The sequence below is a fragment of the Setaria viridis genome, chromosome 2 (genome assembly GCF_005286985.2).
Source record: "Setaria viridis chromosome 2, Setaria_viridis_v4.0, whole genome shotgun sequence".
Lineage (NCBI taxonomy): Eukaryota > Viridiplantae > Streptophyta > Magnoliopsida > Poales > Poaceae > Setaria > Setaria viridis.
The window spans coordinates 36,670,035-36,692,471 of record NC_048264.2 but is presented as its reverse complement, the minus strand read 5'-3'; the positions used below and the strand labels follow the sequence as shown (position 1 = coordinate 36,692,471).

Genomic DNA, 22,437 nt, shown 5'->3' with positions numbered 1-22,437 from the left:
GGAGTTGCTCTAATGTCTTGGGGCATGGTTGGAATGCGGAAGTGGCACATATACCCTCAACATTTGCCCAATCAACGATTAGTCTCTACTAAGAAAGCGATACCGGATATCTAAAGAGGGGTTTGCTTTGAGGAACCAGACATAGAACGACCAAGAGATCTCGCTCCAAATCTTGCTCGACCATTTTGTTGGACGAACGAAATAAAATTTCCTACAACTACCTTGAGGTCTCCATGCGCAGACAAATCATGACAACGTCTGGCTCGCTCGTGCGGTTTCTTCTATGTCCCTAGCTGCATTACATCAGAGTAGGCTGAAGCAAGTCGTGTAGGGAGTAGGCATATCCACTCTGCAACTTGCAGCGAAGACCGACCGACCGACCGACCGACCGACCGACCGGCAATTTGCACGCAGAAAATATCTGATCATCCACGCAAGCAGTCCAGCCAGAGAAAACAATCATCTGATCTGACACTCGCACGGAACAATCAGCGTCTCATTTCCTGATCTCTGTTGTCAGAGATGCAACGCAATTACCAACCATCGTTGTGGCAGTCGCAGTACGCTCACTGCTCAGGCCTCCCTGTCGTACAGTCCACCTGCAGGGCGTCCGGGCATGGCGCACGGCGCCTGTCGGCTGGCTGTCTCGGGTCGCCGTCGTCCTCCACGACGTCGTCCCCCTCCAATGGCTTGGAGGGAGTTTTGGGTCCGGGCGGCGCAGGAGAAACCTGGCTGGTGTGCAGGCGTGGTGGCCGTGGCTCAGTGGCTGGCACCCGGATCTCCGCGCTTTGGAAAAATCGTGGATCCTGTCGCTTCGCTCCGGGCGCCGGGGGCACTCGTTCAGCGCTGCGGCCTGCGGGAAAACTTTCTTGGCTGATTGGGACGGGACGAGAGGCGGTGAAACTCTGTAAGCAACCATCCACTGACAAAAGGGAGGACACTAGCTCCGTTTTGGACGCAGGAAATTTTGTTGCCGATTTCACATGAGGGATGGACTTCTTTTCATAGTTCCAGTGAAATGGCGTATCCTTTTAAGGGAAACTTGATCACGGATCACGGGGTTAAGTAGCATCCATTTGCAATCCACGAGGCTTAGGACGGCAGGTTTTATCCATCGAGATGGCGTGATCTTTTTGCAAAGATGATGGAAGAAGAATTCAAAGCTTGCCAGCAGTCCAAGCATGGATCCGACAACAGAAGCTACATTACCCTAATGGCAACTTGTGGACGCCGGCCCCATTGTGCCCACTGCCGAGCCGTTCCAGGCAAGATCACATCAGAGTTTGCTTCATCGTACGTGCCATTGGCTGGATGTGTTATTGCTCGCCTTGTCATTCTGGGTAGAACAGAATCCAACACATCCGCCAGTTTGGCACCGGAAAAGAAGATCAAACAAAAGCCCTCTTGGCAGTACTGGTAGACTAGGAACAAAATGCATCTAGACTTACAGATCACTAGACCTGAAAAGATGATTGGTTCTGAACAGCTTCCCTACCCAAAACTTTTATGGTACTTTCAATCGAAATCGGTCCGTATTTTGGTTTGGTGCCGGAATTTCGGCAAGGCTTTCCTGCCTTTTGAAAACCAAATTGGTGGCAAAATTTGGCAGGCGCTGGTGGAGGCAAAATTCATCACGAGCCTACACATGAGAAAAGCAAATTCTTACATTGAGAGCCATACAACTTCCTCCTAAAAAACATACAACAGTGCACATTTCTTCTGGTTAACTTGACCATGGATTCATAAAATGGATGGAGTGCCATCCCAGGAAACTCTGTTTTTGCCTATAACAGGTTAAACAATGAATAGCTTACAGTGCCTCAGTAACACCAAATAGTATTTCAGCTTTTTCTTTGCAAGGACACTCAAGTCCTCGCTCTAAGTTACAACATTCTCTATACCTAGAAGTGGGTTTTAAGCCGGGAATGAATAGTAGATAATAGAATAATTTCAGCAGGCGGTAAAGGTACCTCAATTTTTTTGTTGAGACCTACATCTGTTCTACCGCAAGGGCGGAGAACAGCACTTACCAGTTACCACCAGATCAGATTTTATCATGAAGGTTAACAACAAGGTCATGTGCATCATCTAGCAGCCTCCAGACATCTAGCTGCCCGGCCATGTTGTTGCACTCTCGCAATATCTCATCCATGCTGCTGTACTTCTCAATTATTAGCTTCCTCCTCTGCAGGACACATGCAGCGATTGCATAAAGCAACAGGTCGTCGGTTGGTGGAGCACGCAGCCTTATTCTTCCCCAGGTAGACCTCCCAATCCCAGCCCGTATGGCTGCCTGATCAGCCCACATAACTTCCCACAGGCATACAGTCTGCTCAAAAGTGAGCTCTCTCCTGAAGAGAACCACTACCATTCTGTACACAAAGAAACAGTCCTCAGCCTGCAACTTCTGCAGATGCCTATACAGGTGTGAGTCTTTGCGCTTGATAATCTCTGAGACAATCTTCAACTGCCTTCTTATTCCAACCTCATCAAGCCTGAAGTTGTGCCTTGCTTTCCTCATGAAACCCACGAAGCACCAAAATGCTTCTTCATCCTCCTCCATCACTGCAATGATAGGTGATAAGAGATCACTCATACCTTGGCAGTAGCCAATCTCTGGATCATAGACTGCGTATGCTTCAAGCAGTCCGACTAATCGAGCAGCATGATAAATCATACTGGGCTCTAAGTGATCATAATCTTTCAATCCAACAGATGCTGCAGACTGCATTGCTCGCTCTTTGGAAACTTCAGCCTGGTTGCGGGAGAACATAATCCATTCACTGTTTGACCTAATAGCATCCAACCTTATGATGCGCTGCCATGTGGCAAAGTCCTCTGAGGTTCTGCTAGACCTAAAAAAATCTGCCTTGAACGAAGTGCTCCTGGTAAATTTAGGATCTGGATCACAATTCTCCTCACCAGACACGGACATCCTTCCAGGGTCATCATCATCGGATGATTCAGAATCAGATGATTCTGACTCCGCTATGCATGGATATGCATAATTCAACTCATCTGTGTCCTCTTCCATACATTCTACAATGTTCTCTGGTTGCTCAGCCTCGTTATGTTCAGGTTTCAGCTCCTCGAGTGAAGCAGGACATACAGCAAGGGCATCTTCAAAACAAGGTGATTCAGATCCTTCAGCGGTACCCTCTAAACTAGAACACTCCTCATTATTAACTTCAGTTATTGCCTTCAACGCATTTCCCTTGCAGCCATTCAGAATTTGTTGGCACTGCCGCCTCAGCTTTTCATACTCTTTCCTGTACCAAAGCCATGCCAATTCATAATTGCTAACAGATAATATAAGTAGGAAAAAATAATCTATAAACAGGACATGAATGACTATAGTCCTAGTCACATTCCCTTTCAAAATTATTTTTTTCTCGAACACGCAGGAGAGCTGCGTATCTTTGTATTAAGGAGACCCTTTCAAAATTATAATAGCATCCTTTTCTGAAATTACTCTCAGAGATTAACAAATCATGATGCTGAAGTGCCTGTGATATTTGTTTTTCAGTCTTGCTTCATGGAAATTCTATTAAGCCATAAGCCAAATGAACATTTTTAATGCAAACCAGGCATTCATATAGATCCATAAAGCAGGAGCCAGTTAAAAAACAAAGAAAAAGCCTTTACAGCAATGAATATCTTACCTTTTCTTGATCTTGACAGTGTTCCTTTCTTCTTCAGAGCTATTTAAATCATAGCTGCAGACAAGATCCAAGGTCAGTTTTCGAGGATATGAAGTCACCAAGATATATTTTTGAAATAAGGAGTCACCAAGATATATATAAAAAAGAACAAAAATGTGAACAGGCTTGACACCATATTGCGGTGAAAATACTCAATGAGTCATATGCTGATATTGTAGCATTTGCAAAGCTAAAAATTGAGGTTGTCTTGCAAACTTGCATTCTTAAAAGTTACATGATATACTACTCATTCCAGGTAAGACCACCAGAGTACAGTAGTTTTTCATTTTCAGGCTATCAACTACCACAAAAGGAATGGAAAAGGTCCATATTACACCCCCTGAACATTCACATTTGTGTAATTTACACCCTGAACTCCACAACAATCTTATTTTGATGACCTGATGGTGGTTATAGAATCTAGTTGCTTATGTGCAATCATGTTTTTATTGTTGATTAACCATTTTTACTGCTGATTGCAACTGGAGACAAGGTGACACAGTGCTTGTGTGTAGAAAACACCGCCGTGTCAGCATAAACTGCTTGGTTTTAGGGCTAGGGGCTAAAGTAGACGATTTTGAGAGTTGAGGCCTTGAGGGTTTTCAAGTAGACACTTTAGTAGTTCAGAATGAAAATTAGACATACGGAAAAGTTCAGAGGCGTAACTTGGACTGAATGTGCCACATCCAATTTTACTAATTTATTAAGCCATCTTCCTGATATAACAATACAAAATGCCTAGCTTTCAAATGATAAAGATATGAGTTGTTGCTGAAGCAGCTATTACATGCACAACATGCATAAAAGCAGAACATTAAGCATACATCTCATAACGTTCTGTAAAATTGTTCTTAAAAGAGTATGAAAAAAGTTGTTCTTAAAAGTAATAAATGTAGGTTTCTAGAAAGAAAGAAGCTGCCACACAAAGAAGTACTCATAACCTTCAATTTATTACATATAATTCAAATTTCAAGATTGATCCAGCTAAGATCTATAAATAGATACCTACCACCCATATAAGTTGTTTGGTACTGTACTAATAACCAGAAATGTATGCTGCCAACGCAAATTCATGCAGCACTATCTCAAATGGCGTGCATAGTTGTAATGTTAGACTTGTACAAAGAAATGAGCAGTAATAAATTTACTCAATGGATAAAAGAAGTAGAGTGACTCACACTCCAAGTAGGAAGGGCCAAACTTCTGCCCTCAGGCCTGGTTCAATACCCTGGTACAGTAAAAGAGAGGCGTTTATGTCAGTGTTTTAGTTAGAGTATAAGATAGATATCTATATGACTATACTTTAACTGAGCACAATCCATTGACAACTAAGATGCAACATATATCTTGATGATATCGATGGAAAACGAATAAGTAATGTTCTTACTCCACTGCGAACTTTCTTGAGAAACTTCTTCCCACCATCACGAAGCTTCCCATTTGCTGAAAATAGACTGTCCCACTGTTCACGAGAAAGTGCTCGTTTTCTTTTCCTCCGAGACCATGGAGATTTAATACCACCTCTGCAAACATATAGAGCATTTCAGCAAATGGTATAATCAGACAGACATCAACCAACAAAAACAATATCAGGATAGCAACTGACAAGCTAAATGAACAGTAACATGCTTCAGTCATCCATTCTACCTAAATGAGTCCTTGTCGATGCCAACATGTATGATAAATAGATCAAAATACAAAAAAGGAGAGAGAATCAATAAATGAGCTAATTTGTTTATGAAATATATTTAGTGAGGATTATGGAAACAACTTCCTCTGGTTGCTTATTAAATAACTGGGGAGTGCTTGTGATGATCAGATTGTCTTGTCCACAGGACAAACTAGCTTGAAACAGGTTAGCCATACACAACCAGATAGAACATGCAAGTCTAACATTATGAACTAACCCTTGAGGCAATCGCATAAGCTGTAATTTGACCCCAGAAGCGTCAGTAATCTAAAAGTAAAGCCACAGAGGCCTTGATTATATTCTGAAGTTAATAAGGGAAGCATCTTGCTACTGAGCACACAACTGAAACAGAAAATAAACATACTGAAGTTACTAGTTCATGGTAGTGGCAACTGATTGATGGTAAAAACGGATTTCACAAATGCACAAAAATGTGCCGAGCACGATTCGTGTACACCTCTACACTAAGCTGCAATCTAAATATCCACTAGATCAAAGCACATGAATCACCCTAATTTGAGTAGCTAAGCCGCTTTCAGGCCACTAATTACATCACAGCAAGCTCGGACAGTCTCCACCGAACCAGATCAGAAGCACTCAAACGAACCTCATGTAATACGAACTGAAAATGGGACATTTTTACTCCTAAAGACGCCGCCTTTCGCCAATCCGGAGAGAGAAACCCACCGATCCGAGTGTGGCGAGGACGAAGCCGGCGAGGAAGAAGACGAGACAGCCGCCGCAGCCGACACCACGGCCACCGCGCTCCCCGCCGCGGCCGCCGAAGAAGACGACGAGGACGACGACGACGACGCGGCGGCGACGAGGAGCGACCGGATGTGGATCCACGACGAGGACGGCGGGGAGGACGCGGCCGTCGGCGAGGACGACGACGACGGCGAGGACGAGGTGCTGGATCGCCGCAGCGCCTTCATGTCCCTCTCACCCACCTACCCCCGGAACGCCCCCACCCACCCAACCGCTGCCCGCCACTAGCGCCACCACTCCACCGTCCCCCGCCTCCCCGCCGCCATCCCCCGCCACCGCAGGATCTCGCCGCCGGCGCCCGCACCCCCCGCGCGCTGCGTGGCCACAGTACTGTCCGATTTGGTTTTTTCTCTTTAAGCTTTTAGCAAAGGGACACAAGGGAGAAGGAGTCGGGGGAGAGCATGTGACGCCAATAAGACCCGAGGCCGAGCCACAAGGAAGGAAGAGAGAGGAGAGTGGGGGTGGGTGCCGTGCGCGTTTAAACGGGCCCTGTTCGGACCTGCCATGTGGGGCTTTCTCGGGCAGTGGCCCTGCGGGGTCCACTAGTCAGTGAAGGAGGCAATAGATGATAAGACCTACCCTTGGCCCTGGGGCCTTTGTGTATTGTAGGACACTCAACGCTCAAGCATTTAAGACCTGCCGTTCCTGAATTTTTTTAGAGTGCTTTCGAGGTCAACTTTTGGTAAGTTTTCATTTCTTTTGTTTTGGGGGAAACTAAATGGGTTTGCCGCAGATTTTGGTTTAGCCTCCCTCACTTTCAAATTGTAGTAATTGTAGGCTGTTTTAGTTCATAGATATTATTATTCATGTAGATATAGTGTATATCTAGGTGCATAAAATTAGAAAAATTAAAACGATCTATAATTTTGAACGGAGACAAATTCATTTGATATGTCTTATACCGGTATTGAATTTCAGGCGACTGCGACAAAATCCACAGAATCAATTCCCAGGAATTTCCTCGTGGAAAAAACACCAGGAGGATTTATGTGACCCTAATCCATTCATCAATCACATCTTGACCCGTTATCTTTAAAAAGACATATTTTGACCATTTCTTACACACTAGTAAATGAGTACAGGACAAGTGTGAGGTTACCAAAGGTATGGACGTAACCGAGACGGATTGACTTCCTAGCCGACACGTTTAGCTCGTGGAAAATCGCAACTTGTCAGTGCCTCAGTCGTGCTCCACGCACAATCCGAAAAATATTTTGCTTTTTTTGAAAGAAAAGGAAAAAGCTTCTACTTGCAGTGGACCGACGACGCTTTGAACTGATCGTTCGGTTCTTCAGGCAACACGGTTACACTGAAACGACCAAACAATAGTCCACAGAGGGCATAAACTACGAGGACGATTTGCAAATGGTGATAGAGAATGCTGAGGACTTTCCATGAAATTTACCTAAGCGATCCTTAGGAGAAGACTTGGAGTCAGCTCTTGCTACGTGCATATTACTGTGCGGCTGATTTGTTTCAGTGAAAGAGACTGATATGCAATGTTCACTGCAAATTTTGGAATGTCCTACATGGAGCATTAAACAGTAACCAAATTAAAAGTTCAGAAGACCCTCATTCTTTGTTTAAAGAAAAGGAAAACACTAGAATATCTCGGATATGCCTATATTCATGCAAATGTTCCGTGAAGTCATGAAATCATCTCTGCTATGCATGCAGCACATCGTGTGATTGATTTGTTTCAGTTCTTCCTTTTGCAGCAGTTTGGTTCAGACTTTCAGTTGAGACCCGATCACCTGATAAACTGGAATGTGCTGCTTGGATTCCCTTTAGCACCAAAGCAGGCGCCAAAAGCACAAGACCCTCATTAAAAAAATAAAAAAAACAAAGAAGCACAAGACCTTATGATGAAAAGCAAATATGTCATGCCTTTTTGGTGATCATAACGGCTCCATTTTCTGCCCTGGTCGCCTCTTTCGCAAGCACCTTTGATTGCCCTTTTCTTTTTTCGCCATCTTCGAAGAAAATAGAAGTAGAAAACCCAGGAAAAACGGCTAGAATAGAAACTCTGCCATGTTGAAGCTGCCAATCTCCTCCCAAATCCATGCACCTAGCGTCATTTGCTGCAGATGAGGCCGGCGATTTTTCAGAGATCCCAACAGCAGCAGCGACACGCAACGAGCGACGTGTCTCCTCCACTGACGACCGGGCCATGCGACCCGCAGTTTTATATGAACAAACAGAAGAATCCCTGGGCACAGCATGATGCACAGATAGGCGATAGCTACTAATTTCTTTCCTCTTTGTCTCTGAAAAAAGTAAGGAAATGCCGATCTTGACGATGCTGCCGCTGCTGCTACTGAAATGGTTAGGTCTTAGGGCGAGTGCCCTACATTCCAGGCCATGTTCGCCTGGTCCATGCTCATGTGAGGCCTGGACAAGAGTCACATGAACCTGGGGCAGGTTAGGTGATCCGGGCAGGTTCCTGCAGCTTGCAGTGCAGAGGCTGCGGCAGTTTGGTTGGGCGGTTGGGCCTCATGCAGTCATGCGTTCGTGCTCCGGAGTTCAGAGATTGCTCGCTCGCCCGCGGCTGCGTCGGCAGATGGCAACGACGCCGACGCACGAGGAGAAGAGGACCATGGCTGCAAATGCAGTGGCCGAACAGGTCGGCGCGGGCGGGCGGCCGGCCGGCCAAGCCAGAGCGTGGCGGCATGAGCGCATCCGTGACCGGTCGGCGTCCATGCATTGAATCCTTGGACGCGCGCATTGGTTGGACCGCCAGATGATGCGCGGATTCGTGGCTTTGTCTCAGAAAAAGAATGTGCGCATTTGCGTTGACAGGTGTCGACCACACGCACGCTGGATACGACGAGAAATGGCATTTTTGGGCGGATCGTGATGGGCTGATGGCCAAGCGATTCTTGAGACTTTGGTTGGACGATAGGTTGATAGCACAGCATGAAACGGTCAAGTGCCTTGGACCAGACAATGGAATACAAGTAACGCATGCCCTATACCTGAGGATTGCTAATGTTGTCTGTTCTAGCTGCCTGAGAAAACCGTGTTCGCACTGCACAGGTTACAATCCTAGCAGAGCAGCAAATCGCCTCTCTAGATTCTTTTTTTTTAATGGAGAGAGATTTTTTTATGGTTCTTTATTTATCGACTTCATACGACTAGTTTCCGGTCTAGGGTGGTGGGGTGATAACAAATGGATGTGGAATAAAGAGAAGATTTCAACGCAAGATTAAGTTGGCAAATGGGTTATGCACGGTGGTAACGGTATTAGTGAAGCTGGTGTACCACGGCAGGACAAATGGTGACACCTAACCTACCGGAGATGGGTAAGGGAGAGCGGAACTGAGGCCATTGTTAAGTGAGTAAGTCTTTGAATGTTATGAATATGTAGCTAAGTTATGGATTTGTGAGAAGAAGCATGCCATACTAAATATGCAAGTGGTGTGTTATGCTATAGCTATGGCATGGCATTCATCTTGCCAATGCTCAAAAATCAGTCCATCCTCTACCCAATACGTCACTTAGAGAGATACAATGTACAATGCTTGGATGGTGGAGTCGGAAGCTCTCGCGGCAAGGTTAAAATAGATCCGCTAGATGGGACTGGGTAATGATAAGTCTAGATATCTATGAAAAAGGAAGTGGAGTCGGGGTGGGAGAACACCTACACAAATGATGGGAAGATGGGTGGGTAGGGGAAGAGGGGGGCTTGAGCTCCCTCCCTTCCTTTGCACGTGTGAACTATGATGTGAGAATGTTGGATAAAATTTTGTTCCAATACATATGATGTATTGAAGAACTGTTCTGGAATTTGCAAAGAATAGCAAATTAGCAATAAGATATTCATGTTTTTCGATTGAAAGCTAGCCTATTCAGAGGGCCGGAAGAGTAGCGAACTCATTTTAAAAAAAATCCTTGTCTATCTATCTGATGTTGATCTCAAAGGGGCCAAAAAGTAACCGTGGGCCTGTTCAAACGACTTCGTGGGCTTCCGTAACGAATGTGGGCCCGGTACACACAACTGGGGGCCCAAACCTGAACCCAATAAGCACCAGACTCGATCGTGTGTGTGTGTGATAATGTAGAGCAAGCGCGTGTACTGAAAATACTGAATGAAGAGGAGGATTACATCTCTTCTTCCATGTATCCTGGACTTGGCTGGTCCTAACTTAGCGGCCCCTACAGTTTAATGGAATTTGCTGTTCCATCTCAAAAGGAAAAAAGGAAAAAAAAAAGAAAAAGAAAAAGAAAACCGCTGCCTCCTGCTATCTTCTCGTTCCTTCTTGTACCCTTGAGTCTTGACTAGTGGCAGAGCTTGAGCCAATTCCAAGAGGGGCCAGCTTCAATGTGGTTAGGGAGATGAGGAGTGGCCATGCTGATGCCTTGGTTCGGATTGAGCAATGACCGTCTTCACTTCAGATAGTCGTCAGTGTTAAAACGATCGTCGTCAGTGAAGTGCATGAGGTCAGACAGCACAACTAATGCATGGCTTATGTTAGGTACAATGGGGTCCTGCTGCTAATCGATGCCCTGGCATCTGTTCTTGAGTTGCTGCTTGAGAAAAATCCGTGTTCTTGCAGCACGTGTTTCATGGTTGGGGGTCTGTCAAGAAACTGAAAGGGAGACAGAAGAGCAGCGCTCTTGCTTATATGAGCTAGTTCAAATGTAGCAAAATGCATCCGTTGCCTTCAGATGGAATTATGGAAGATGGAATCTGCAGGTTCCGACGCCTGACAGCTGAATATCTGATGAAAACAGTATTTTCAGCGCAATGCCCCCTAAAAGACTAGCGTCTGAAACACAGTCTGAATAACGAGTGATGCAGTGCTGTTCCACACGAGGGCTCAGGTTGCACTTTTCTTTTCCTTTGGAAAAAAGGGGCACGCAGGGAAACTGGAATGATGCAGGGATCTATAACTGGGAACGCGGATCATTGTTCTATATAAACTGGCACGAGCATTGAAAACCATAACAGGAATCTGGGACATGCCGATAACGGCATAAGCCTGGAAGAATAGTCATCAACCGATAAACTTGAACATGGTTACAGGTACTAAACCAACACTTGCTGAGCAATGTTTCAAAACTGTTATTTACTAAGCTAGAACCAACACATGAAACTTCATCCGATCTGAAACACATTACTCAGAACAATATACTACATACAGGGCTCAAGTCTCCCTTACATGAAATCCATGGAGGGCGAATGCAACTATGCACTATGCAGGCCTCAGGATCTTTTATTTAAGATGAAAGGCTTTGAGCTAAGATAAAGGGCTTCACTTGTTCTGCAACATGGACACTGCTGGCTTGTCAGTGAACCAAGTGAATTCTCCGTCTTGAAGCACAGCCATCTCAACAGGCAGCAGGTCGGATGAAGTTTGCTTGTCTGAAAGTGCTTTCTGTACTGGGCCAGCCTTCCCAGCTCCAGTGACCACCATTGCAATATATGCAGACGAGTTGATCACAGGAAATGTAAATGTGATCCTTTCCGGTGGTGGCTTTGGAGAGTCCTTGATGTAGGTGACCCACCTCTCTTTCTCGTTAACAAGAGGGTGACCAGGGAAGAGAGAGGCAATGTGGCCATCAGGTCCCATTCCAAGAAGCTGGAGATCGAACCTGGGAAACCCAGTTGCTGCTGACATGGCAATTACACCGTTCTTAACAAGCTGCTTCAAGCAAGCTTCGTAGTCGTCCGCTGCTCCCTCAGCTGACAAGGCATCATTTATAGCATAAACTTGCCCAGGAGGAATCGGCACCTACAAAGTGGACAGACAGCACCCAGTTAATGTTACACACAAATTACAGACAGCCTGAAAATTGGCGAGAACGGAATGACCACACATAAGAACACAACTTTTATGTAACTTCCATACTGATGCTGTCATGATCCGTCTAAGCCTCCACAAACATCAGATCGTAGACAAGATCATATTGAGCTCAAGATATATTTGAGCATGAACAAATTTAAGCAGATTGAAAAGCCCATCATTGAATAATATTTAAACCAGAAACCTTAGTCTTTTGTTACTAATGACTCATCTAAACTGTTCAGAATACACAAAAAAGATTCTTCAACTCACTATCTATCTATAATAATGAAATCTGAACCTATTTTTCAAATAAAATTTTTGAAAAAGAGTCACAGTAGACTCAAGTATCATACACCACTATATGTAAAAGAACTACAACAAAATTAGATGAAAAGAAATGAATGGCTCGATCTAAAAGACTTCCTAAGAACACAAAATTCATGAACCAGCAATGCAATTTTTAGGCAAAACCCAATATGCCACTGTGCCAGAGTACCAGATATTTGTATCATGCAGTAAACTAAGTACAGATTGAGTTCCAGCATACCCATGATACATTTGTTGATGATTCCAAAACTGAACTTTGACAAAAACAAGAAGCTGAGGTACATGTGCAAATGATTTTGAGTATCATTGTAACTACTAGCTAATTCGACGAATGTTTACATGGTGCAAATGATTAGATTTGTGCACCTGTTGTCAGTCTCAGTTTTCAATTTCTAGAATTTATTTAAGCACACCTGTTGCACAGATCTTTAATAGCATCGTCATAGGGTTTGCTTTGCTAAAATTTTCCACAAGGCATTTAGACACCTTTAGTTTTACTCAAAACATAATGCGGAAAAAGCTAAATGACCCATCTCCTAGTGTTATGACTAGCTACCACCACCTGTAATTATGTTCCTAAATTGGTGATTAGCCAGATCGGGTCCAATATCCAGAAATAAAGGTTCTCGACACAATTCGCATCCACTGAATTTATCCCAATCCCGTTGTTGCATAACTCCCCATCACTCTACACAACAAGATTCCATCTTCCAATTACCCAATCAGATAACAGGAAAGGCCTTGAAGAATGAACAAGAAATTGCAGTTAATACCTTAGAGAGAAACCCATCGAAGGCGAGCTTGTAGTTGCTATCCTCATGGTCCTTGGGCACGACTCTCTCATCCACCCAGAAGACGTGCCACTTGCTCCAGTCCACCGATTCTAGGTACGGCGGCTCCGTCAGCTTGCTGCGAAACCAACAGATCTCTAAGTGATCCGTAAAGCCTGAGGAACCAACAAAGGCGCGATTTGTGAGGGGTGGGAGAAGCGTCGAATAACCTGAGCGCGTCGATGAGGGATCCGCCGGAGAGCACCACAGTGAAGGCACCCCTCTCGGCGGCGAACTTCTTCGACAGATCCGCCGTGTACTTCGCCAGAGACACTGCGAGGTCTTCCTTGGTATCGAAGATGAGCAGCTTCTGCTTGGCGGGGGCGGCGCCGTCGGTGGCCATGGCCGCGGCGGGGCGAATGGGAAAGGGAAGAGAGCAAGAGGAGAAGAGACGGGGCCTGGGACCGATTCTTCTGCAGAAGATTGCCGGGACGCGAGATGCAGGGGGCGAGCGGCGGCCGGTGAGTGTTGGGAGGAGAGCGGCAGCGGCGGCGGCGGAGACGGAGGTGGACATGGTGGTGGTAAAAGTTTGTTGTTATAGGAGGGCTGTAATGTGGGGCTGGTGGTAAAAGTGACAGGTGGATGGAGAGGCGTACAGTGTTCCTCTACCGTCCAGATCAAGATGGACGGCTATTCTATGTGGTAGACGTTTCCCCTGGCTCGCTCGGTCGGCTTGTTCAGGTGGGGCCATCTATTTCCCTGTCCCTTTCCGTGAGCACATCCAAACGCCACCTCAGCATTTTTTATTCGACTAGGTGTAAATTGAATAATGCCGCATCTAAAAACAAGTTAAGTAAATATCATATTTTTAAGATAAGGTTTCATATCAGAGTAGGAAGATTTTTTGTTTTACTATGGAGTACATAATTTATTCGTTCGTAAGGCATAGCTTATTTTGCTATGTGTTCAAAGCTACACTCCAACCATTCTCCTTTTGCTTGTGTTGTCATCCGGATCCGGAATTAGGATTTTGGTTCATGTTAATAAGAAAAAACATTTTACTTAATTCCATGCTGAAATTCATGTAGGTTTGTTGAAATTGGAACCCTACTGTGAGAAACCGCCGCTTTCCTCTCTCTCTCATGTAGGAACGTGTACACGTGAAAGTGATTGTTAATGAGATTCAGTAAAAAACCGAGTACTCCCTCCATATAGAAAAAGGAAGTTGTTTTGGACAGTGACATGGTCTCCAAAGCATTACTTTGACTCCTTATTTTATAAAATTATTTATCAAAAAGTGATATATGCATATTTTTATGAAAGTATTTTTCAAGACAAATCTATTTATATGACTTTCACATTTCCAAACTCAACAACTTAAAAGTTATTCATGATTTATATTCCCAATATTTAACCCAAATCTTATCAAAACGATTTTCTTTCCCTATACGGAGGGAGTACATTCACATGATATGCTTGCGGGCACTCCTCCCCGAAACCGCAATACCAACCACCTGGGGACCTTCCAAAGCCGCCAACGCCTACACAATGTAGCTTGGTTCTTTCGTAAAAAGATGAAGTTGGGTACTTGAGTTAATGAGTTGCCGCTTCTTTGGTTACAAAGACACGTACGATTTGTTTGTAGAGAGGATGCATTAGGGCCTGTTTGGATACACCCTCATAAACTTTAGGACACTCATAAAGTTTAGGAGCTAGAAATTGGTAGTCCTAAAATTTATGAGTGGACTGTTTGGATGGAATCATAATCTTTAGGATGTTAGAAGGGAAATGACTTTTGTACCCTAATTACTCCACCCCTGCTCCGTTTCTAGCGCCGTGGAGAGAGAAGGGGAGGGGCAAGAGGGGTAAATGATGGGTTGGGGACCACTTTTAGGAGAAAAATGACCTATTATGATGGTTTGGTCCTCCTAATGAAAAGAGCACTCCTAAACATTATGAATGCACTTTTACGACATATGTTTGGATGCACAAGTTCTAAAAGTGGACTAAAAGTGAAGTCCTAAAGATTATGAGTGTGTATCCAAACAGGCCCTTAAGAGGGTTTAACACCGATATTTATCATATCTGCCAGACTGCTACCGCTAATGCCCCCTCAGATTCGAACTGTAGGTTGTTTTATATATCCTAGTTGTTTAAATTTCTTTAAAGTTAAATAGATTTATATTACATAGTTCATATTATTGATTGGTCATGGAAAATACTTTCAAAATGTGTAATTTTCTCTATTTAATGTAGTATATCTTTTACAAAGTTTACAAATTCAAATGTCATATTAGAGGCCATGTCACTATCCTAAACGACTTATATTGAGAATAAAATGGAATATGATGTATGTCCGTGTGACCCTTAGTTCTATCTTTAGCAAGTGTTCACACATTAGTGCGATCCTATGATTCGTCACTTGATGGAACCGGAGCCTATAAAGTAGCACCTCTTCACAACCATTATAGTGGAAGCAGGGTGTCAAAATCTTATCGCCGACAGCGCTAAATCACTAAAGATTCCGATGCTTAAATAGTGGCATCGAATTGACAGAGGCGCATCACGCGTCAAACTTATAGTGCTACTACGGCTACGTGGCACTTGGGCACCTGCAGTCTCTACTCGCTACTCGTATTGCAAGGAAGCACATCCATCACAATCGATACCATCACTGTAGCGTCTTCGTTCCAGAAAACTCGCTGACTGATCTAAGATCAGTAGTTAATACAATCCTCGCTACATATTAGTGTCAGAGCAATAAAAGACGCATAAAATTATAGAAAATATGATTTTACCTTTAAGTGGCGGAGAGCGGTGCGGTTACCCATTCCACAAGCAGAATGAAGTTAGGGCACCAGATAAGTCATAATCTTGTATAAATGAAAGCAAGCCTGAGTACACTTATGAATGAATGGTACTCAACAAATCTTAACGTTGAAATTATATTAAATGCTGGGATAATCAAGGAAAGGATATGAGATTTGTTTTTATTAATAAATCTATTTCATGCAAGGTGAGGTGAGTTTTGGAAGAGGAGAGGAAAAAAGTATATTCTTTTTATGTTGTTGGCCCTAAGGGGAAATCTTACCTCCCCTACCAGTTCCTAAGTTTTAAGGTGCACCAGAGACCATCAGGGTCCTTCTGGGCCGGCTTACGCCTCATTCTAAATTATCCCTCTTAGGGCCTCGGTCCCATCTTACCACACTCAAATTGTGATTTAATTGATGAGAGCTTTGACTATATGGGCTCGTAACCGTGAGCCTCAGCTATCCAGATATATTATACTCTATGGAGGGGTGTACACTACCTATACGTTCGATTAGCCCATACCTCAGCTTCAGACGTTACTGACCTACAAGACTTGTACCCACCGGCGTCTATTCCTAGACAACATTCCCTAGCTCCATCCACAGATACGGCTGGGGTCTAAGCAGGGGCCATACTACCTCCACACAAGGACATTATCCTGGGAAAAAGAGATGCATCATAATGTGGCATACAATGCCGCCGGGTCCTCTTGACCTCAACCTATGACCCGTGCTGACCGGACCTGGGACTCTGCGAAAGTCCTGCTCCAGCCTACCTGTTGCCCACTGTGGTCCCTTATGATGGTTTACTAGGTTCCGCTGGTGGGGTGTGAATCAAGGCCTCACATGATTAGGCACTCCGAAGGTTGTACCTGTTGGCACGTATGGTTTCACGTATCACTAGAAAGATTTTCCCGTGAGCCGGTCCTTATGTGACCAGAGTAAGCTTTTGGGACAGGATCCTCCACCGAGGCTGCCCCCTTACTCCCTTGTCCTGTCCTTAGGGGTTTGTAACTCTTTAGTTGGTTCATTTTATTAAACTCACACTTTCTAGGTTTTCCATAAAAATATATTGATTGTGATATTCCAAAGGAATTCTATTTCTATATGATACTCGATCATCGATCTAGTCGTGACCAGGGTCATTAATATGATTTCTAGCTATAAATGGCTTCAAGTCAAGGTAAGAAAGAAAATAGATGTGGGTTGCTCCTATAGGTTTTAAGAAGATGCAAGGTCTTGGTAAATTTTAATATCTATGTAAATGTAGGATAAAAATGTGATCAAGGGGTAGGTGCTAGAACTTGCCTTCATCGACAGGGTCTTGACTTCTCATCTTCTGAATTTTCGGTTTTTCATCGGAGCCTGGTCAGGCTAACGTTCTATACGTCTTCTGGACGGCCGGACCTTCGGCTTCATATCTTCTGGATCCCTTGCCGGGTCTTGGTCACGTCCTCGGATTACACAAGCATGTAAACAAGTAAACAATTCTAACAATCAATATCTAGTTTAAGGAAAATGAAAAGGGAACGAAGGATGGAGGTTTTGGGAATTATTCTATATCTAATGAACAATCCTCGGATAAGGAGGAATATACATTAATTCTTTGGAAATGGGCTTCTAAATAATTAATGGATGGAATGGTTGGAATCTAAAGAATTTCTAGGAAATTACTAATGGATTTCCTAGAGTTTTGGACGGGTGGCATAATGGCTAGATTTTATTGGTATCTAAGGTTTCCAGTTGGGCGGCATAACAGCTAGATTGGGTCAATATATGTGGTTTGAATTGGGCAGCACAATGATAGGGTATTGGAATAATTTGAGATTTTGGATGGGTGGCATTACGGCTAGATGGTGTTAAGGATTACGGTTTTAGTCGAACAGCATCCCAACTGGGTTTTGGAAGGGACCCTGAGTATGATGTGGGGGCTAGGTGATGTGAATGCACTTCGGGGCCAAGAAACTTGCATGATGAGCTTAGCATTATCCCAGGGCCCTGCCCTATGGTGGGTGGAGCTCTGACAAGTTTCGGCGGATGCGCGACAGTGATAGGGGTTAGCGGTGACAATAGGGTAGCGAGGAACAACTGGATGGATGCTGTTAACAATGTGGGAAATGTGGCTAGAGGCCGCACGATGCACTCGACTTCGACCCGGCCCGACACCTAGGGGATAGGGCACGGCGGTGGGTGGAGGTGGTGCGCCATCTTTCCGAGAAAGGTTGGGGCTCTAAGATCTGAGTTAAAAGATAGAATAGGGCTCATATGAGATTAAAAATAGAAAAGAAAGACATGGACATGCTTAGAATATTATGTAGTATTTATGGGATTTTTTGGAACAGTGGAAGGGCTTGAAGCGAAAGGTGGTGTGCACTTACCGGGTGTGCCCAACAAATTTAGGCCGGATGACACAGAGGGGTGGGTCTGCTAGCGCACTGTTTCGTGTGCCGATTTGGTGGGCGCTATGGACCGGGGTGGCCTAGGTGTGTGGTCTTGGTGCACCGGGTTCAAGAGCGAGGGTGGTAGCGGTTACGGAGGTGGGCAGGACGGCGTTGGCCGCCTGGGCCCATGCATCAGGTTTATGTAGAGAGGGGAGGGTGAAAACGGCCGACGGAGGTGGGATGACTTGGCTGGGGCGCGTCGGGGCCGAGCGGTGCCACCGCGGCCGCCATGTGCACCGCTGCAGGGCTCGCTAGAGCACCCTGGGAAAGCATTCCCGGTCGCCGGCGGCCCCGCGGAGGGCACTGGGAGGGAGAGGAGCGCACGGGGAGTGCGGCTATGGGGTCGTGGAGAAGAGGGAGAGAAAGAAAGAGGCGCGTCCATTGGGGGACAATGGACCCACCCCCCCTCGGAGGTGTGGAGCTCGGGGAAGGGTCAGGGTGGTATTTATAGCTGGGAGCGGTGCACGGGAGGCGCCCATGTCGTCCGGAGTGGATGAGGGTGGGTGGCTGCACGATGATGAGGGGGGGATGCGTGGCAGCCGGAGAGGAGGCGTCGAGGTCTCGGCGATACGGATGGCCACTAGAGTGGATAGGAATGAGGCGGGGAAGGGGGGCCGCACGACCTTGCTTGGCGACGAAGGATGGAGGATGGGGGATGCACTGGCGGCCAGCCATGTCAGTGCGGCGGGTCAAGGTGGCCGCGTGGGTGGCGTGCTAGAGGCAGCGGCGGTCGGAATGATTGCGGCAGCAGGCGAGGTGGCTGGGAATAATGGTCGGGGGGCCGAGAACAGTGGCAGGGATAGGGGAGGAGGGATGTGATGCGGGGGGTCAAGGTCACGTGGATGCGGCGCCGGTGCTTGCGGCTAAGCAAGCGAAGGGGGGAGGTGCACCTGGGCGCGGTGGCACGGTAGTTCCGACGTGCGACGGCCGGTGGCCGGAGTGGTGCCATTACGTGGCGGCGCTGGGGTTCGGGAGCCGGGCGGCAGCGACGCTGTGGCATGCGAAGGCGGGCCTCATGGACCACTGGCCAGAGCTGGGCCGGAGCGAGCCAGCCGGGCTGACGCATGATGTGGGCCGCTTGCGAGAGGGAGGTGAAGGCGGAGTCCAGCTGGGCCAAAAGGGGTTGTGGGCTAAAAGCGAGGTTGCGGCATGGTTAGGAGGTTAATGGGGTTTTCTATTTGTTTTATAGAGTTTTAAGTTCAAATTTGATATGAATTTCAAATTTGAAGGAAGTTTGGGGTGTGAGCTTGTGTTGGGTTTAAAAATGGAACATTTTGGGAGGTTTTTGGGGTTTAAAGTGTTTGGATTGACCAAGATTGAATAATGAACTCCTAATGGTTTTGAATGGAATTAATATTCAAATTATATTTGAATATTGGGTTTAAGATTCCTAAGAAAGGAAATATTTGGAAAAGACTGTATGATGAAAGGACAGGATCGAGAGTTTGAATATTATTATATTTGGATAATATTCAAAGGGAGTTGGCCTAGGATTTGAATAGGATTATTATTCGAATAGAATTCAAATATTAATTCTAAGGGTTTTAAAAGGAAGGTTTATTGATTGAGAGAATTCCTAAAACAATCAAGTGCAGCACATATGATATTATATTTATGCAAGATTTATTTGTAAAGAGAGGTTTGAATGTTCGGGAAAAGAGAGTTTGTTTAATTTAAAGAAAAATTTGAAAAAATCCGTATTTTTAAATGTCCTAAAAAGCAGGATGTTACAATCAAGATCAAGCGCTCAGATGAAGTTCCGCGGTAACTACAATAATCAGCTGTAAGGCTAATCCCAGTGGAGGATTTCATTTTGATGTTTCCAAGATAGCCACATCATCAACAAGAAGATGAAATTGTGTTTGAAACTACCCCTCTAATGCACAATTTCGTGTTGTTGTTTCATAGGCACCACATAACATTTAATGTCGTGACACATTCAGAGTTGGTTTTCGTGCCAAGGGAGTTTCATCTAGATGAAACTGGTTCCTTCCTCCTCTCTTAAATTTCCTGCCATGTCACCAAATTAGCTGATGTGGCACTACATTTAACGTGCATGAAACTCCTATGAAACTACCACTAGGAATAGCCTAAGGGCCTCTCCAATGTGTGGTTCTTAGCTGGTCCTATGTTTTTCTCTCTCTTATGGAACCAGGTCCTATACACTGTGAAGCTGATTCTATATGGAACCAGGTTCCATACATAGAACCAGGTCCCATGCAATATAATATAGGGAAAATAGGAGAGAGAAGAGAGAGATGGAGGGCTACGGGTCCCATATTCATAGAGATAACCTGATTCTATACATTGGAGCTAATACAACATGTGACATCAAATCAGTGCTGGATCCCACCTTAGAACTAGGGGTGCACCTATACATTGCTGGTGCTCTAAGGGCACCTCCAATGGTACGAGCTAGCACTAGCTCTAAGCAATTAAATAAGGAGGAGAGAATGTAGCATTGAATATTGTGCTGTGAGAGAGAAGTGTATTGGGAAACGTTCGAGACTATCTCTTAGCTTCACGCTAGTCTCTTTGTTTTTCCACTATTCAAAAGTACTTGCTCTAAGTTTAGACCATTGGAGAGAAGCTCTGAGCCTGTGTAACATAGTTAGGGTGTTTGTCACATCGGATGTTTGGATACTAATTAGGAGTATTAAATATAGGCTAATTACAAAACTAATTGCACATATGGAGGCTAATTCGCGAGATGAATCTATTAAGCCTAATTAATCCATGATTTGACAATGTGGTGCTACAGTAACCATTTGCTAATGATGGATTAATTAGGCTTAATAGATTCGTCTCGCGAATTAGTCCAGGACTTCTGCAATTAGTTTTATAATTAGCTCATTTTAATCCTTCTAATTAGCATCCGAACGTTCGATGTAATAAGAGCTAAACTTTAAACAAGTCCAAAAAAATTTCAAACCAAGCTCTAAGCCTATAAAATATTCGATACGCATGAGTACAAGATATTCGAAACGGACACAACATTGCAACCTAACCTAGCTAGCGGTCCAAATTTAGCTCTCTGTCCATGTCTTTTCTATCTTTTCGCAAGTGTTCACCCATTAGTGCGATCGGATGATTCTTCACTTGATAGCACAAACCTAGAAGTACCACCTCTTGAGTCTTGACAACCATTACAGGGACGCATGATAGTATGGTACCAGTGTCGAGATCTTATCCCGGACAGTGCTAAGTCAATGTAGGTTCGCAATGCTTAACGTCATGTGGCATCCATATTTACAGAGAGCCATCACGCGTGACACTCACTGCTACGGCCTATAGTGCTCGTGCGAGAGAGATGGGTCACCTGTGGTCTCTACTGGTACTCACTCACGGGGAAGGCATTCATCAGGCATGCTCCTTGCTCCATCAGGGAAGATATAATATGCTCTCGTCGTCGGTCCGATCAAGAACGAAGCGCTCAGACCAAGTTCAGTGCCAACTGCATAATTAGCTGGTAAGCCAGACTTCAAATAGCTGTACAGCAAGGAAACTACCACGGATCGACCATCCTCTGGAGTCTGGACAGAGGAGACGGCGGCAGGGCACCATGGCCGCATCAGCAAAGCGACGCCACTCGCCACCGACGGTGACGGAGGGCGCAAGCACATCGAATCAAATGAAATCGCTTTGCCCAAAGGCAGCGAGCGAGCGCGATCAGATTCAGGCCCCGGCACCGTGGGGACCTGGGGACGCCGAACGCGAAGGCGCGTCGACGACACAGCGCGCTGATGGGGAGCCACTGTTCCCCGCGATAGCGGCGAACCGGCCACCTGCCTGCCGCTGCCGCTCGGATCCCCCGGGCTCGTCCGCTTCCGCCCGTCGCGAGCGGCGGGCGACGGACGACGACAGGGGAGGGATCCACGCCCCCCGGTGCGGCCTTTCCGCTCGGCCGCTCGGAATGATCAGGTGCCATGCCGCTGCACCGCGCCTCGGCGGCTTCCGCGTTGGCGCCATCGGGGCGAGGGGGACGTACCCGGGGCGTGTGCTGTGTCGCGCGCAGCGGCTGCCGGCAGGCGCCCTGTCCTGTGTCCTAAGAGGTATGGCCCGTCTAGGCAGTCACACCACGGCCAAGAGCCATCGACGGGACGTGGACCGACACGGCCTCCATGCGTTACAGGTTGAACCA

General features: G+C 45.6%; 2 protein-coding genes across 4 annotated transcripts; both read right to left on the bottom strand.

The window, feature by feature from the left end:
* Positions 1-1,089: 1,089 nt before the first annotated feature.
* Positions 1,090-6,352, bottom strand: LOC117844765 (rab GTPase-activating protein 22). 3 transcript variants are annotated; one of them, XR_004637933.2, is made up of 6 exons: positions 6,079-6,352; positions 5,089-5,224; positions 4,880-4,929; positions 3,663-3,716; positions 1,971-3,269; positions 1,090-1,639 (listed from the first exon to the last, which is right to left on the bottom strand). XR_004637933.2 is itself a non-coding variant. In XM_034725548.2 (6 exons), the coding sequence occupies exons 1-5, from the start codon at positions 6,324-6,326 to the stop codon at positions 2,045-2,047; spliced, it is 1,713 nt and encodes a 570-aa protein (XP_034581439.1). In that variant the 5' UTR covers positions 6,327-6,352; the 3' UTR covers positions 1,090-1,639; positions 2,031-2,044. The 3 variants fall into 3 exon arrangements, 2 of the variants coding, with proteins under 2 accessions (XP_034581439.1, XP_072147599.1); XM_034725548.2 differs by having other exon boundaries at positions 2,031-3,269; XM_072291498.1 differs by lacking the exon at positions 1,090-1,639 and having other exon boundaries at positions 1,714-3,269.
* Positions 6,353-11,142: 4,790 nt separating this feature from the next.
* On the bottom strand, positions 11,143-13,638 carry LOC117845692 (probable 6-phosphogluconolactonase 4, chloroplastic). Its single transcript, XM_034726760.2, has 3 exons — positions 13,276-13,638; positions 13,049-13,184; positions 11,143-11,894 (listed from the first exon to the last, which is right to left on the bottom strand). The coding sequence occupies exons 1-3, from the start codon at positions 13,617-13,619 to the stop codon at positions 11,415-11,417; spliced, it is 960 nt and encodes a 319-aa protein (XP_034582651.1). The 5' UTR covers positions 13,620-13,638; the 3' UTR covers positions 11,143-11,414.
* Between the last annotated feature and the right edge of the window lie 8,799 nt (positions 13,639-22,437).